Raw genomic sequence first — 15142 nt, 5'->3', positions numbered from 1 at the left:
AAAACGCACCTAATACTATCTAAAATAATAGCCACAAAATAACACATGAAAGGAAAACGAACACTTCAATTATTGCGACAATTTTTTTTATTAGTAGCTAAATTTAGAAATGACGCTCGAGGAAGGCTGTACACTGTACGTATTTGTTGTTTACCACTTTATAGTTTTTTTACATCATTAAACTTTATTTTAATATGCCCTAACCAATAAGAAGGAATCTTGTGCAAATATTTTTGCGACCTATTTCACTAATATCAATAGAGTTGATAAGGCTGTTCCACATTAGACGTATAATTTAAAACACTTGCAAGTCACATAACACGTGACTTCTATCAACCAATCAACAGCTCGCATGCTCCAGAGACCTTTGTTTTGCGGATGGATAAGCTGAAATACATCATATTTTTTATCTTTTAATAAGTAGGTATGTATTTTGTCTTACTTTTACCAATATTGTGCGCCACTTTAAAGGTAAGGTAATATTGAATGGAACGTCACTTTTGGGGAAACTACTTAAAAACTATGTATCTTATTCGTACCTATCTACATAGTCACAGAATACATAGTGTATTTTTTTAACAGACTTTAGAAACGAGTAAATTATCGAAATTCACTTAAAACTTGCTAAAGCTGTATTTTATATAACTTTTAAGATATAACAACCATTGAAGTGCTAATTCGTAGATTTTTTTGAAGGCCTTCAAACTGTCTAATTTTCTCTTCCAGGCAGTTGATTTAGAAGGCCACAAATTGATATCTCGATTGTCATATCTTAAAAATTGCAGGAAAAACATGTTTGGGTTGTTTTCAGTGGTGCACCCTGTATACTCATATGAAAAATGTTTACATTTTGTAATTTGGGGTGTTAAAATTTTATATACAATGTTCAAACACTGAAATTTTGCAATGTTTTTGCAGTAAAAGCGTTTTTCTAAATGTATTTTCATTATTTTGTTTTTTTTTGAGGATTTACTTTATTATGAAAAAAAATTGATTTGATTCCTGGTTGCTGTCTTAAGTATTCGATACGATAGACAACCAACACACCACTTCTAAAAATCGTTGAAATGAGATCCACAAAGTGTCCTCTAGGTCTCCTCAGAAAATAACATCTAGCTGGTAGAGATGGACGAATTTTGGTGAAGTGAAAAGCAAAAGCAATAGGTGGATCATGATTAATTTTACGGTTTTCCATTTTCATGGGATTAAAACCACCATTTTAGTGCTTATACTTTTGTACCGTCGATGTGTCTCTATATCCAGAAGTCTCTCTCACTACTTAAATTTTTTTATTTCATTCGCTCTACCATTACTTTGTGTTGTTTATGTATCTTTGTTTCATGATTTTGAGTTTCGTAACTTGGCAAAATCGAGAGTACTCAACACATTTCTTGTGAAGTTACGTGGCGCCCAGTACAACCTACCTCAATGGTACCAGAAAGTTATTACAATCCACGACTCTAATGCTCTCTGAAGAAAAGCTGCCATACGCTAGTGTCGGATCCCAAATGATAATTTTTTTTTTGTCTAAAGGGACCCTGCAACTTCTTACGAAATAAAAAATTCAACTCTTCAATTCCGACCTGACTGTCAGTCGTATCTAAGGCAGGTTAGGCAACCCTCTCTATTTCTCTGAGGCGATCCAATTAAGTTATTACACAGATTGTTTAAATATGAATTAATGCACAAATAACGGACTTTCCTCCATTATATCGCAGTTTTTCTATATTATGGAGTTAGTTTGAAACTCAAATTACTTTTCGGCGTAAAGAAATTTGTAATTTGCTGCTTTTGAAGAAGCGGCGTCGTAAATTACAAATTTCTTTACACCAAAAAGTAATTTGAGTTTCAAACCAAGTTAATTTTATAGAAAATCTGCGATAAAATGGGGGAAAGTATGTTATTTGTGCATTAATTCATATTTAGACAAACTGTGTAATAAAATCTATAAAAATGTATTGATGGTTGTCTATCGCCATCTATACCAAAGTAAATAAGTTCAATTCTTCAGTGTTTATTGGTTGATTATTATTAGTTTTTACTTAGTTAAAAAAAATTGCAAATGTGACTTAACTAAAAAAGCATCTATCAAATTTGACATTTATTTTTAAAAAATGCTGGAAATGATGCTATTTCTCAAAATTTTGAAATTTATCGTTGCAAATCGTTTAAAAATGCTTTAAAAATAATGATAAGGAGTAACGCTACTCTAGAGATTGGAAAAAAAGGTGATTTTTGGGAATTTTCAAAGAAAACTTAATACCAGATATAGTGTCAGAAAAAAAAAGCTTTATATAGTTAAAAATGTCTTGATAGATTGATAAAGGACCTTGAACAAAATTCTTTCTAGATTTTGGAAGAAACTTGTTTCAGCATATTTCGTGAATGTTAAGAGGACTTTATAGCAAATAGGCAACCAGCAATACAGGTTTATAGATTTTATTACATAGTTTATCTTAATATGAATTATGCACAAATAATAGACTTTCCCCTATTTTAATGCAGATTTTCTATAAAATGGGCTTAGTTTGAAATTCAATTTACCTTTTGTTGTAAAGAAATTTGTAATTTGCCGCTTTTGAACAAGCAGCATCATATATTACAAATTTCTTTACACCAAAAAGTAATTTGAGTTTCAAACCAAGTCCATTTTATAGAAAATCTGCGTTAAAATGGGGGAGTCTGTTATTTGTGCATTAATTCATATTTAGACAGTGTAATAAAATCTATAAAAATGTATTGTTGGTTGCCTATCGCCATCTATATCAAAGTAAATAAGTTCAATTCTTCAGTGTTTATTGGTGGATTATTATTAGTCTTGAATTAGTTAAAAAAAAATTGCAAAGTAATTATGACTTGCATAAAAGCATCTATCAAATTTGACATTTATTAAAAAGAAATGCTGGAAATGATGCTATTTCCCAAAATTTTGAAATTTATCATTGCAAATCGTTTAAAAATGCTTTAAAAGTAATGTTAAGGGGTAATGCCACTTTAGAGGTTGAAAAAAAAGGCAATTTTTGGGAATTTTCAAAGAAAAATTGATACTATAGTGTCAGAAACAAAAAGGCTTTGTTTAGTTAAAAATGTCGTTGATTGATTGATAAAGGACCTTGAACAAAATTCTTTCTAGATTTTGGAAAAAACTTGTTTCAACATATTTCATGAATGTTAAGGACTTTATAGCAAATAGGCAACCAGCAATACATTTTTATAGATTTTAATACACAGTTTGTCCAAATATGAATTAATGCACGAATAACAGACTCCTCCATTTTAACGCAGATTTTTTATAAAATGGACTTAGTTTGAAACTCAACTTACTTTTTGTTGTAAAGAAATTTGTAATTTTGAACAAGCGGCATCATAAATTACAAATTTCTTTACACCAAAAAGTATTTCGAGTTTCAAACCAAGTCCATTTTATAGAAAATCTGCATTGGAATGGAGGAAAGTCTGTTATTTATGCATTCATTCATATTTGGACAAACTGTGTAATAAAATCTATAAAAATGTATTGCTGGTTGCCTATCGCAATCTATACCAAAGTAACCAAACTTTTAAGTATGTAAATCGAAAATCAGACTCCTCTACTGATTTTCCGTACAAAAAGATCCTTGTGAAGGATACTAGAACGAGATTTGAAAAAAAAAGAAAAGAAGCGAATTCGAAATAAAACGAGCGAGATCTCGCTTTCTCGGTTCGTAGTCCATAGCGATCTCCCGTGATGGTTTCATTCGGTTTGAGAGGCTCATAATAAACTACACCCAGCTGATCCCACCAAATACAGAGCAGAAGCTTAGAACCATGGATATTCAGCCTTGCCGACAATGTTGCCACTTGGTCGGGCTTGATCCAAGATTTTCTACGCTTAGGATTATCGTAGCGTATCCGTTTTTCATTGCCAGTAACGATACGATGCAAAAAAACTTTTCCGCCATTTAAGCAGGTGTTCACACAAGCAAAGGCGCCGTTCGACGTTTCTCGACTTCAACTCGTAGGGCACCCAATATCGTTGCTTTCAAACGTGTCGAAACTATTGTACGATCAACTCCTAATGATCCAGCTAGCACCTGAAGTGAGAATTCATGAAGTACTGCCACCGATTCTTCATCAAACTGCTTCGGTGCGACTAGGCATGGTCGTCGTAAGTCTTCTGTGCGCTTCAACTGCAAACTAGTGCAATAAAATTCCCCACACTCTTTTTTTTGGCACGACATTCGACATGACGAAGATTTAAAAGTAGTTTGCACTTGTTTATAGCTGCGTTACCATCTTCGCATGCAGTTCTGTTGGAAAACACCGAGAACTTCTTCGACGTCCGTATACTTCTCGATTTCCTCAAAAATCGATCTGCCCCGTACGCTGCGAAGCCGCCAGAGAGAGGTAGTAAAAAACCGACCACCACGTATCATAATAACTTTATTGAGTATGTTTTTATTTTCCTGTACAATCTGATTCTGTGCATACAGAATAATTATAACCATATATAAGCAAGCAAATAAAATAATAAATTTAATATTTATATTCAAATATAATACAATGATACTCAACGTTATCCGAACATCCACTTAAAATCAAAGGCAGTGCCCGTCGCACGTCCCCGAGTCGCCCGTCGACAAACGCCCGACTCGACACGTGCGACGGGCCGCCGCCATCGGAAATCAATTAGTATCTCTCGTTTAAAATTCTGTACAACCACCTCACTACTTGTACACCTACTAAATTATATGGATTGTAAGATTTACGCCGTCGGGGGGCGCCGGAGCTCCGAACGCCTAGTTCGGAGGTCCGACGCCACGCGCCCAGGCGCTGACACATGACGACTCTTAAAAATTATGAACAGCTACGCCTTTTATATATACTTTTATTATATATAAAAAAAATAAACTTACGATAACGAAACCTCAGTCATGCATCGTACGGGTGAAAAGTATGTTCCAAAACAGTATACAAAAAAGTTGCATAATTTAAAAACGGAAAAGGTGGGAAGGGGGGAGTTGTTGTGAAACGTACTTTTAACGGAAAAATTACACTAATAAAATTACATGTAAAGTGGGTAAAGGCTCGCGATTTACACCCGCTCTCGATCGGGCAGGTATAAATCGGAAGTTACGTGTTTTAGACTGACGGTACTGGGGAAAAGTGGGACCGACAGACGATAATTGCACTTTTTAAGTGTGACTCAAACCAAAACGAGGTGTGAAACATCTATTATTGAAGACGTACGATCAGTCTAAACCACCGCTTTCACCGTCCGACACTGTCAGATATCGATATGCGCACATAAAAAAAAAATAATTAAAATAGGTACATTTATCACAAATTTAAACGCCACGCGGGCATCGAAATCATTTAAAACGCGTTCCACAATAGATTTTTTTTTCCCGTTAGAATATATGACAGTGTACAGAGTTGATTTGTTTTTTTTTTTTATTAAAGAAGGACCTGTATTACACTTATATATCACTAGAGTGCTGCAGCACAGTCCAGTCCTCTCTGTTGAAGAATTAACACTTGTCCGGCAGGTGCGGACCATCACTTGCAGCAGTTACCCGCGGCTTTGGCGCCCGTGTCACCCTCCGCCAGCCTTCTTCCCTGTCCGCTGCCCCCCTGGCCGGCCGTTTGTTCGTTCTTGGGAAGCTTCTTAGCTGCAACGCAACGGAATTTAAATTACAGGCATAAAAAAATTCCGTACATGGGGACAAGAATATTTGACCTTATTTTTTAGTCTTTATATAACATTTAACATTTGATTATACAAAATTTATATAATTTTTCTTATCCGTGTATTTTTCTGATTGCAGTGATACAGATTACTTTTTGTTTTCATTAAAATACTAAATTATCCATATTTGCAAAGACTGCTCTGAAAACAAAACATCTAAATACTACTTGAACTTGAAATTTTGACAGTTCAATTAAATTTTTGACAATCCCAAAATTCTGATAATTAAAGCTACAATTGTCACTTTAGACGAAGCCAGGTATTCTAAAATGAATTTAATCAATGAGTTTGAAGCACATCTCCCTCTTCTTCACGGCAAAATGTATTTTTATTTATATAAACTTTGACAGTCGATAAAAATTGAGATGAGCTGTCAAAATTTCATTTGAAGTAATAGAATGTTTTGTTGTCAAAGCACTCTTTGCAAAAGTGGATAATTTAGCATTTTGACAAAAACAAAGAACCAAACCATGTCATTTGGCAAAAAATTGGCACTGTATTAAAAAAATATTAAAATATACTACGGTGGTCATAAAAAAGATAGCAGTTTGCATGCTTTTTTCGATCTAGTAGATGCCACAGCTACATTTTTTGAATTTCCTACAAAATTGTTCTGTCTGAATTTGAAAAGTTCATCTATATTCGACGAAAAATAAAAATAAAAAAACTAAAATTCAAATATTATTCGTTTCTGTTGATAACTTTAAAACAAAAAAAGATAGGTCAAATTTCTATTTGTATCTTTTGAGATGACCAAGATCCCAATGGTGTGATTTGGAAAACGAGCAGCCCATGTACAAAAGTCAACGCCTACTGAGATGCAGGTAGCGCTCTCAATATGGTCCCTCGAAACAATATTTTTTTTATACTCTACTCTAAAATGGTTTGAGTTAGAAACTACTTATATGGTACCGATCTTTATTTGAGTATAATGTTACAAGCATATGTTAGAAAACGACACACAGTGCGTAACAATTTTTTCTAAAGGATTTTTATCGGAATATCTATTTGAGTAAGTTTTCTATAACATTTTTTTCATTGATATCTAAAAAATATCTATTATTTAGTTGAAACAGATTTGGCCAGTAAAAAATAATGCTAAATAATATTCGAATATGATTATAAATCTATAAAAATTTCTTTAGAAATAACAAAAGACATCCTAGCGATTTATAGTAAAACATAAATATAGTTTTGCATTGAATTCAATGCAAAATTCTAACAAATTTGTTAGAAGTACAAAATAATCCAGAATTCTGTTTTTATAGTTGTGATATAAAAATACGAAAAAGAATTTATATGAAATGTTTTATAAATGTATTAAGGCTGTTGAAATATTGTATCTAATATATTGAATTTGTTTATATCCTTAAAACAGTCTTAAAATACATTTTAAAAATGCAGGTATCCCAGAATATGTAAGCAATCTCTCAGATTTATACAGGGGACGTTAAAATAAAATGACAAGTCCCCTAAAGGACGATTTTTCTTAATAACTTTTAAAATACCTTCTCTTCCAAATGTTATTACATCAATAGTAATAATAACGAATCGGCTTGGTTAACATAGTTTTCTTTACAGTTTTATTTCACGATTTGATTTCAAAATCTCAGGCTTGATTTTTAATTTCGTAAAAATTAAAGTAGTCATATATCATAAAGAGAAATTTCATGACGAAAATAATTCAAACGAAATTTGTGAAATACAAAATTAAAATAGGGATTGCCGACCCAGAGATCTCAAAAATGATGGCACATATATTGACAAAGTAATTTTTTATTCATAATCAACTGATAGATACAAACAGCAGTTTCTTTATTATTCTGAAAATGTTCGTTTATCTTCAAGTTACAATAGTATAAAGTACGGAAAATAGAAAATTAGTATCAAATTAAAATTTAAATAGGTAAAACTACAAAGAATATTTAATTTTGCCAAAAATTAAAAAAGCCTGTATCTATTCGTTGATTATGAAAATAAATATTTAGCACAAATATGTGCAACCCTTTTCAAAACCTCAGGGTCGGTAACCCTTATTTTATTATTTCGCAAGTTTCATTTGAATTTTTTCCCTATGAAAGTTCTTTCTGTCAGCATAGAAATCATACTCTAAAAAATGGTGTGAGTTCCATGGCTTCATTATAAAAATATGGCCGTTTTAGTTTTCACAAGCCATCACTGCTTCATATCGTGCGTGCTTATTGGCAAATTCTTTATTGCACATACATTGTACAGTGTGACCCATTTCAAATGGAAACATGCCTAGAAAAATGGTATTTATTGTCCGATTTATTTCAGGTTTTTTCGAAAAGATGGAGCACTCTATTCTGGCACAAAATATTAAAATTTGTTGCCTCATGGAGGCTACCTCTGACCTTTAGAAGCAAAATTAATTTCTCATTTTTTTTCAAAGCCAACATTTTTTCAGAAAATTACTATAACAGTATTTAATAAAATGAAGCCTACATTAAAATTGTTATAAATCCCTCATTATTAAGTATTTATTTACGAAATTTGGCACAAAACCATTTTAGGGGATGCTGAATCCAGTGCCGTTGTTAGATTTGAAATAAAAAAAATTACTAAACAGTTTTTGTAAAATTTGACAGTGAAAAAAATTCGAAGTAGGCCTTGAACATAGAAATCAAATTTTAATATTTTGTGCCAGAATAGTTTTTACTGCTCCATCTTTTAGAAAAAAAACCCGAAATAAATTGGATAACAAATACCATTTTTCTAGGCCTGTTTCCATTTGAAATGGATCATACTGTATATGCTTCAAAAAAAAAAATGCTTTAAAAATTTTTCGAAAACAATTCTTAGCACTTACAATGCAAATGAAATTCTAGTGAAAGCTACTTTTCCATCTACCCTGGTATTCAACTCAAGCTACTAGTAAATATTTCTCTTATGAGTCATTTATATATTATGACATACTTATTGCACTACCTTCAAATTTCTATATCCTTTAATAATCAATATGCAATACATTTGTTTACATACATACTGATTACAGCATTGCGCAAATAATTATCACTTGGTAGACTGCAACTTTTTCAAAATTCCTTATCGGTAGCCTAAAGATTTCTTATCAACCATGTATAGGATAAGCGATTTTTTTGTAATAGAGCTTAACAAGCATTTGCTTCTGCTCTTAAAAGTTGTTAGCAATAATATAGACGTAAAAAAATATACACGCAAATGATTTAATATCTGGCACTGAGCGAAGTGGCGAAACAATTTATGTATCTGTTCTAATCTACGATCGAGTCTTTTTTTCCCCAATTCCTGTGGCGTGAAGTCTTCGACCTTTAGGCAACTTCCTCTTGTACTTCTTACGTACACATCCAGTGCCAATTAAAAAGAGAAAGAAGCAGTGCAGCAACACACCAATTACACCACTTTAAAGGACAGGATATGCGCTAATAGGATTATTGTTCAAGCCCGAGAAATTACAGCGTCTACATTAGAAGGGAAAACTGTGAAATGTTACGAGTGGGAGTTTGATTAACTTATTTTTAACTCTCGGCCGTTCGACGAAACAATCTTTTAAGTCGAATAATCATTTTCAATGAAAATATTCGCGGTAAACAGAGATGCACCTTGAATGGGTGTCACGGAGGCTACCTCTGACCTTTAGAAACACTTAAGTTTTCTTTCTTATATTCCCTAGTGAAAACTAAATGTTTTTTTGCATATAATATAAACTTTCTTTGATTTTTGTCCGCGTTGTCATTTCTCATCAGATGGATTGACTGTAGTTCACCTAAGTTAAGTCAATGACCGAAATGTTGAAATGTAAATATAAGGGTTACTTTTGTTAAGAAAAATTACCACTCACCTATTGCTAAAAAGATATCGTTAACGTTCATAGCAGTCTTGGCGGACGTCTCCATAAACAACAACCCGTTCTCATCCGCGTAGGTCTGCGCCTCCTCGAACTCCACCATACGCTTGTTGGCCAGATCCTGCTTGTTACCAGCTAGCGCTATAACGATGTTCGGGCTGGCCTGTCGCTGCAGCTCCTTCACCCACGTCTTGGCCCTGCCAAACGTGTCCTGGTTTGTTATGTCGTACACCACGATAGCTGCCTGCGCCCCTCTGTAGTACATGGGGGCCAAACTGTGGTATCTGGACAGAAACGTAAATTCATTAAGGATTAAAATCAGGTAAACGTGTGGGCTATTGTAATCTTCCCGTACCTCTCCTGCCCTGCTGTATCCCAAATCTCGAACTTGACAGTGGTGTCGTCCAGGCAGACCGTCTGTGTGAGAAAAGCTGCCCCGATGGTACTCTCCTGGTACTCGTGGAACTGGCCCTTGACGAACCTTAAGACCAGGCTCGACTTGCCCACAGCGCTCTCCCCCAGCAGCACCAGCTTGAACTGGCATATCTTGCCCTGCGTGGACCCGTTGGGCCTCTGGGCTGTCGCTGTCCTGGTCGCCATTTTGTCAGCTTCGATTTTGACACTGAGAAAAGGAGGGTATGTCAATGGGGTGCCACTTTGTCAGATATTAACAGGAAATTACACTAATGACTAAAAACTTGCCCTATATTGTTCTATTTTTTGTATGAAATCATTAACTGTCAACTTAAAACAAAAAATTTAGCTGTATAAATTTCAATTTCCACAAAAAAGATACTTTTGTTGAAATAAAAACCTCTATAGTTTCCAAACACATTTTATTTAAAGGTCTATTGAGTCTAATTTGGAGTCTAATACTTGAACTATATTGATTTCAGCAAAGCATTCGATAAATTAAACCAAAACATAGGTACTTATCTCTAAATTATCTTAAATTGGTGTGCTTTATGAAGTGGCATATTTATTGTTTTTAATACGTCTCGAATAGTAACTATCAGTACTTATAGATCTTCCCCTTACATTACTTTATTAGATGTGCCCCGAGGATCATATTTGGCACCATTATTATCTTGGTCTATATTAATGATATTCACCACTGCTTTAAATTTTGCAGAATCTTAAGATACGCGGACAATTTAAAAATATATTCACGAATAAATAACCTGGCTAATTATCTTTCATTTCGATAAATTTAAATTCGTTTTTTGAATACTGTAGGGTAAATAGGCTTCAACAAAATCTAGATAAGTGTTTTTGTATTTGTTTTACTCATAACTTAAACATACTCTCATATAAATATAGTTCTGATAAAAATTTTTTAAAGCAAGTACAGAAAATAAAAGATCTTTAAAAAAGTTGTTTCACTTGTAGGTTTTTTGACATAAAAAGTAACAAAATATATTAAATATATACACTCTGCATATGTTTTTCAACTAATAAATATAAAATAATTATTAACAAAACAACCAAGAAGAATAAAATCGCGTTTTTGTCTTAAACCAAACATCAAAAGAAAAAATACCAAGAGATTTTTTTTCAGTATTGAAAGCACCAAAAAAAATTGAAGAAATTGAAGGTTGTATTTATTGATAAAAATTGGTTGACTAAGGCACGATTATATTTTTCTCGAAAACATTGCATTTTCAGCAGTTTTAACGAGAGTATAATTTTTGTATAAAATGAAATTTTAAAACGATAAGTATCTTCCTTTGCACTATGATTTCGAATCACGATCAAATAATGACCAATAGTATTGTAGTATTTTTGCAGTCTAGTTTTCAAAACATTATCATAACAAAAAGAAGGCATTAAATGTAACATTATTATAACACAGAAAAGAAAACCTAACCTCAAAAAAGTTATGTTCTAAAATATCGCCGAGAAAGGTCGTAACTAGCAACCTCTACAAGACAATCGAAAATTAACAATAGTGACGTAGAAAGGTATGTATTTAGCATCTTCTTACACTATTATACTGTTCTTGAAAAATATATTAAAACTTTATTTTAAACAATCATTTTTGACGCCCTGTCAAAAACAAAACACTTAAAGATTATAAACCTATGATCGATATACGGAAAAATGTTCTATCAGTCTCTGAATTGGCATCTTTTTGCAGAACACCCTGTAAAATATCGAAACGACCAAATTAAGAAAGAGAAATCTACGAAGCAATAATAGAATTGTAGTAAAGCTTTATTTTGTCTATGGATTTCCTGGTGCAATTTTGTAAACAGATTTAGATCGTTGCCCTCTAATATGACGTCATATTCACACATTTGTCAGCCACTAGCGTCCCATTAGAATTTGTACCACCAAATTTAAAACCATAAAATCCCCCCCCCCCCCTCCTAACGTTAATTAAAAACGTATTGAAAAGGAGTCGCAAACAAACATCGACATTTTAGATATCGCCTTGTTATTTTTACGCTGATATCGACTTATCGGAAATTAATTAATGAAACGTCGCTATCACCATCGCCGAAGTTTGGCCGCTGCCAATTGTACTTTCCCCCGCTGAATAATTATTATCTAAATATATAAAAAGGAAATTAAATGCCGACTCGTATCATTCATAGGTACAGAAAAATACGATTAGAAATTAGGTTGATAATACGTGTTTCATTGTGTCACCACACCAGTAAAAGTCTAGAGTGCTAACCCGGTGAAGTCATGTCAGTAGTTCAACAAATCAAAAAGGCTAAATGTTAACGAAGGCTAAGTGATAACCGTAGATTTAAACTGTTTAAAAATAAGACAGTTTTATGGTATTGAATAATTTTGAAAATTTTACTGAAAAAATAGTTTGACGAAAGAGGTTTTATCAGACAACATTTATCTGTGAAAAGATATCAGCTGTTCTTTTTGTTAGACCGACGAAGATTTCCGTTTCTAACTAGACAAAACAACATTATCTAACAGACTACAACAAAGAGTCGGTATAGTAAGTTAATTCATTGTTTTAAAACCGCAATAGATTACAGGTTTCTGCTAAAATGTGGCGTTATTAAAAAAAATTCCAAATGACTTGCATTACCATAACAAATAATGCAATAACATTCCGAATTTGTTTAAATGGGGTATAGAAATGAAATAAACGATTTGTCTTAATGTTTTTCCATCAAATATTAAACATACTTATTTACCTTTCCACATAAACAATAACTATTAAACAAAATATTTTGTGTTTAATTTCTTGTTATACTTTATTATTTATAATGCTGCAATGACATAACATGGTCAGTGTCAGCATAGCTGTAATAAGCTCCGCTAAAACCAATATCGTTTTCCGTTAAACGACTTCGTATTAAAGCTGATGAACTACAACACATTTTCAACTGGTAATGAAATTAATAGCATCAAGTTCGTGAATACCTCATATTAAACGAATCTCCACGAGAATTAAACAAATGTATCCATCCGCAATGGAACTGGTTTTAGCACGATTAAATACATTAACGTTATTCAATAAAATGTAATAATGGACTGTGCAGAACCGTATTTACTGAAAAACTTATGGAAAATGCGTGGTCTCTCTTTAAAGTGACATCGCCGAATTACTTAATTCATTAATTTTTTTATCAACGGCTCGCTTTGTGACTAATATTTAGTGGTTTAATAATTCTTGGTATACACCTTTATCGAGTTACCATTTACCCGGCGTCGACGTCGAGTTGTGACGTCACTGTAGTTGACATGACGTCATTGGTGGTCGCGATCCTTAGATGCTTACCAGTCTTACCATTACCACAGAAATATAACCGTATAAAAACACTGACAAATGTTTCTCGTGTAAATAAAACCACTAAACCAGTGACCAGTGACATTAGCACCTCAAACTTTCATTTTTAACGGAATGCCCTGTATGTTCTGATATGTTTGGACATGGGCATTCTCTTGAGAACGTAGTAATTTGTAAGGATAATAGTTGTCTTTCAAAGAGAAAGGCATATGACAAAAACAGTAATACATACAATATTTTCAATATTACACCACGTTTAAAATGATCTACAATAAAATTTGTCAATTTTGGACAAAATATCAGGTTTTTGTCCTCGACTCTCACGATCGTGAAAAAAGCAAACAAATTGATTCCTTGAAAGAAATAAATGATGTCTTCAATGACACAAGTGCATTATATGTTTAAAAACGTTTCAACAGCTGAAAGTACTCATTTTAACCATAAGTAGTAGCATAAAGCCTTATAAAGGATAATCAATTCTGTGCTCGTCCTTCTCTTCTTGAACAATTCCCCAATATGCTTTTAAATATTTGATATGCAACGTCTGCTACTTTTAATTTTAAACAGTGAATGTATTTTTTACATAATTTAATTGTTTGATAATAAAATCCTCACATTGTTAAAAGAAAGTTCATAATAATTTATAATCTCTCCCTAATCTTGTTCAACATTTAATTTATCACAATGACTAAATGAGACTTTTGAGTTGGTGACAACACCACAAATTTCCATTTATATGAACCTTAACTAAAGGAAATGTGCAAAGATTAAGTTATGCAGCCAAAATATAAAACTAATTAATATTTAATACGGTAATAGAAAGTAACATGTAAAGACTTTTATACAAACTTCAGGAACATACATCTGTTTGTAACCAAAGCAAAATCAGAGCAAATCTTTGTTTATAACTCTCATAACTGTAACCAAGTAAGTAGAGCAAACTGTTGCTTTGCATTTTACAAATAAAAAAAATGTCGAATAGACATTGTTAGAACTGTTAGAAGATGCAAGTAAAACGGTGATAGATTCAGTTGGTACCACATAAGATAATGAAAATAGATTAGCAAAAATTCATAACATAAAAATGACCTGCAAAATTCACTCCCATATGACTTTTTAAGAAGAATTGTAACGGAGTTATCAGTATGAGCAGAGAACGAAATTTTTACGTGAATTGATTACACTGTAATAAAGCAATTATAAATATGTAGAAATGATGAATAACAAGAGGGGGGCGTATATTCCCAAGGATTTCGGGGATATTCAAGGGCGCAAATCATAGTAAAATCTGGTGACTGTCCTGCGGAGACAACTGGATTTCATTTGGATAATTCTAATCAACAGGTTTTGCAAAATTATCTCCCGTCGATCAAACAAGAAAAGTTTGTACATTAGCAATGACGCATTTTGACATGGTGAAAAACATCGAACTCGTCTAACCTACCTTAAGGATGGACTTTTCTTACTTCAACTAAGAGATCACGTTTTCACTAAGACTATAAACACTTTCCTTCGACATAAAACACTTACTAAACCACCGTTTTAATAAGTTAGCACCAATTTATACACAATAGATAAAATTAACAGCGGACAAAATGACAGTTCTCCTGAACGATGATAACGGTCTACCAACATAAAAGCACAATTAAACGAAGCTGCCACCACCTAAATGAAACTCCCTATTTTTTCTCTTTTCTTGGAAATTTAAATCAATATTTTCTAATAAACAAAAACATTTCTTCTAACAAGAATATTATCCTAATTTATCATGATGATCAACAAATATTTTCTAAGCTTTGAAAAATAC

The 15142-nt window shown here is 32.8% G+C and overlaps 1 protein-coding gene across 1 annotated transcript; it reads right to left on the bottom strand.

Annotated features, from left to right (window-relative positions):
* Positions 1 to 4409: 4409 nt before the first annotated feature.
* LOC108909727 (ras-related protein Rab-5B) lies at positions 4410 to 14962 on the bottom strand. The gene is made up of 4 exons (XM_018714136.2): positions 14780 to 14962; positions 9931 to 10197; positions 9570 to 9859; positions 4410 to 5651 (listed from the first exon to the last, which is right to left on the bottom strand). Exons 2-4 carry the CDS (start codon positions 10173 to 10175, stop codon positions 5539 to 5541), a joined length of 648 nt encoding a protein of 215 aa, XP_018569652.1. The 5' UTR covers positions 10176 to 10197; positions 14780 to 14962; the 3' UTR covers positions 4410 to 5538.
* Positions 14963 to 15142: the final 180 nt, after the last annotated feature.

Source organism: Anoplophora glabripennis, unplaced genomic scaffold (assembly GCF_000390285.2).
Source record: "Anoplophora glabripennis isolate ALB-LARVAE unplaced genomic scaffold, Agla_2.0 scaffold395, whole genome shotgun sequence".
Classification (NCBI taxonomy): domain Eukaryota; kingdom Metazoa; phylum Arthropoda; class Insecta; order Coleoptera; family Cerambycidae; genus Anoplophora; species Anoplophora glabripennis.
This window is presented reverse-complemented; position numbering and strand designations above follow the sequence as displayed.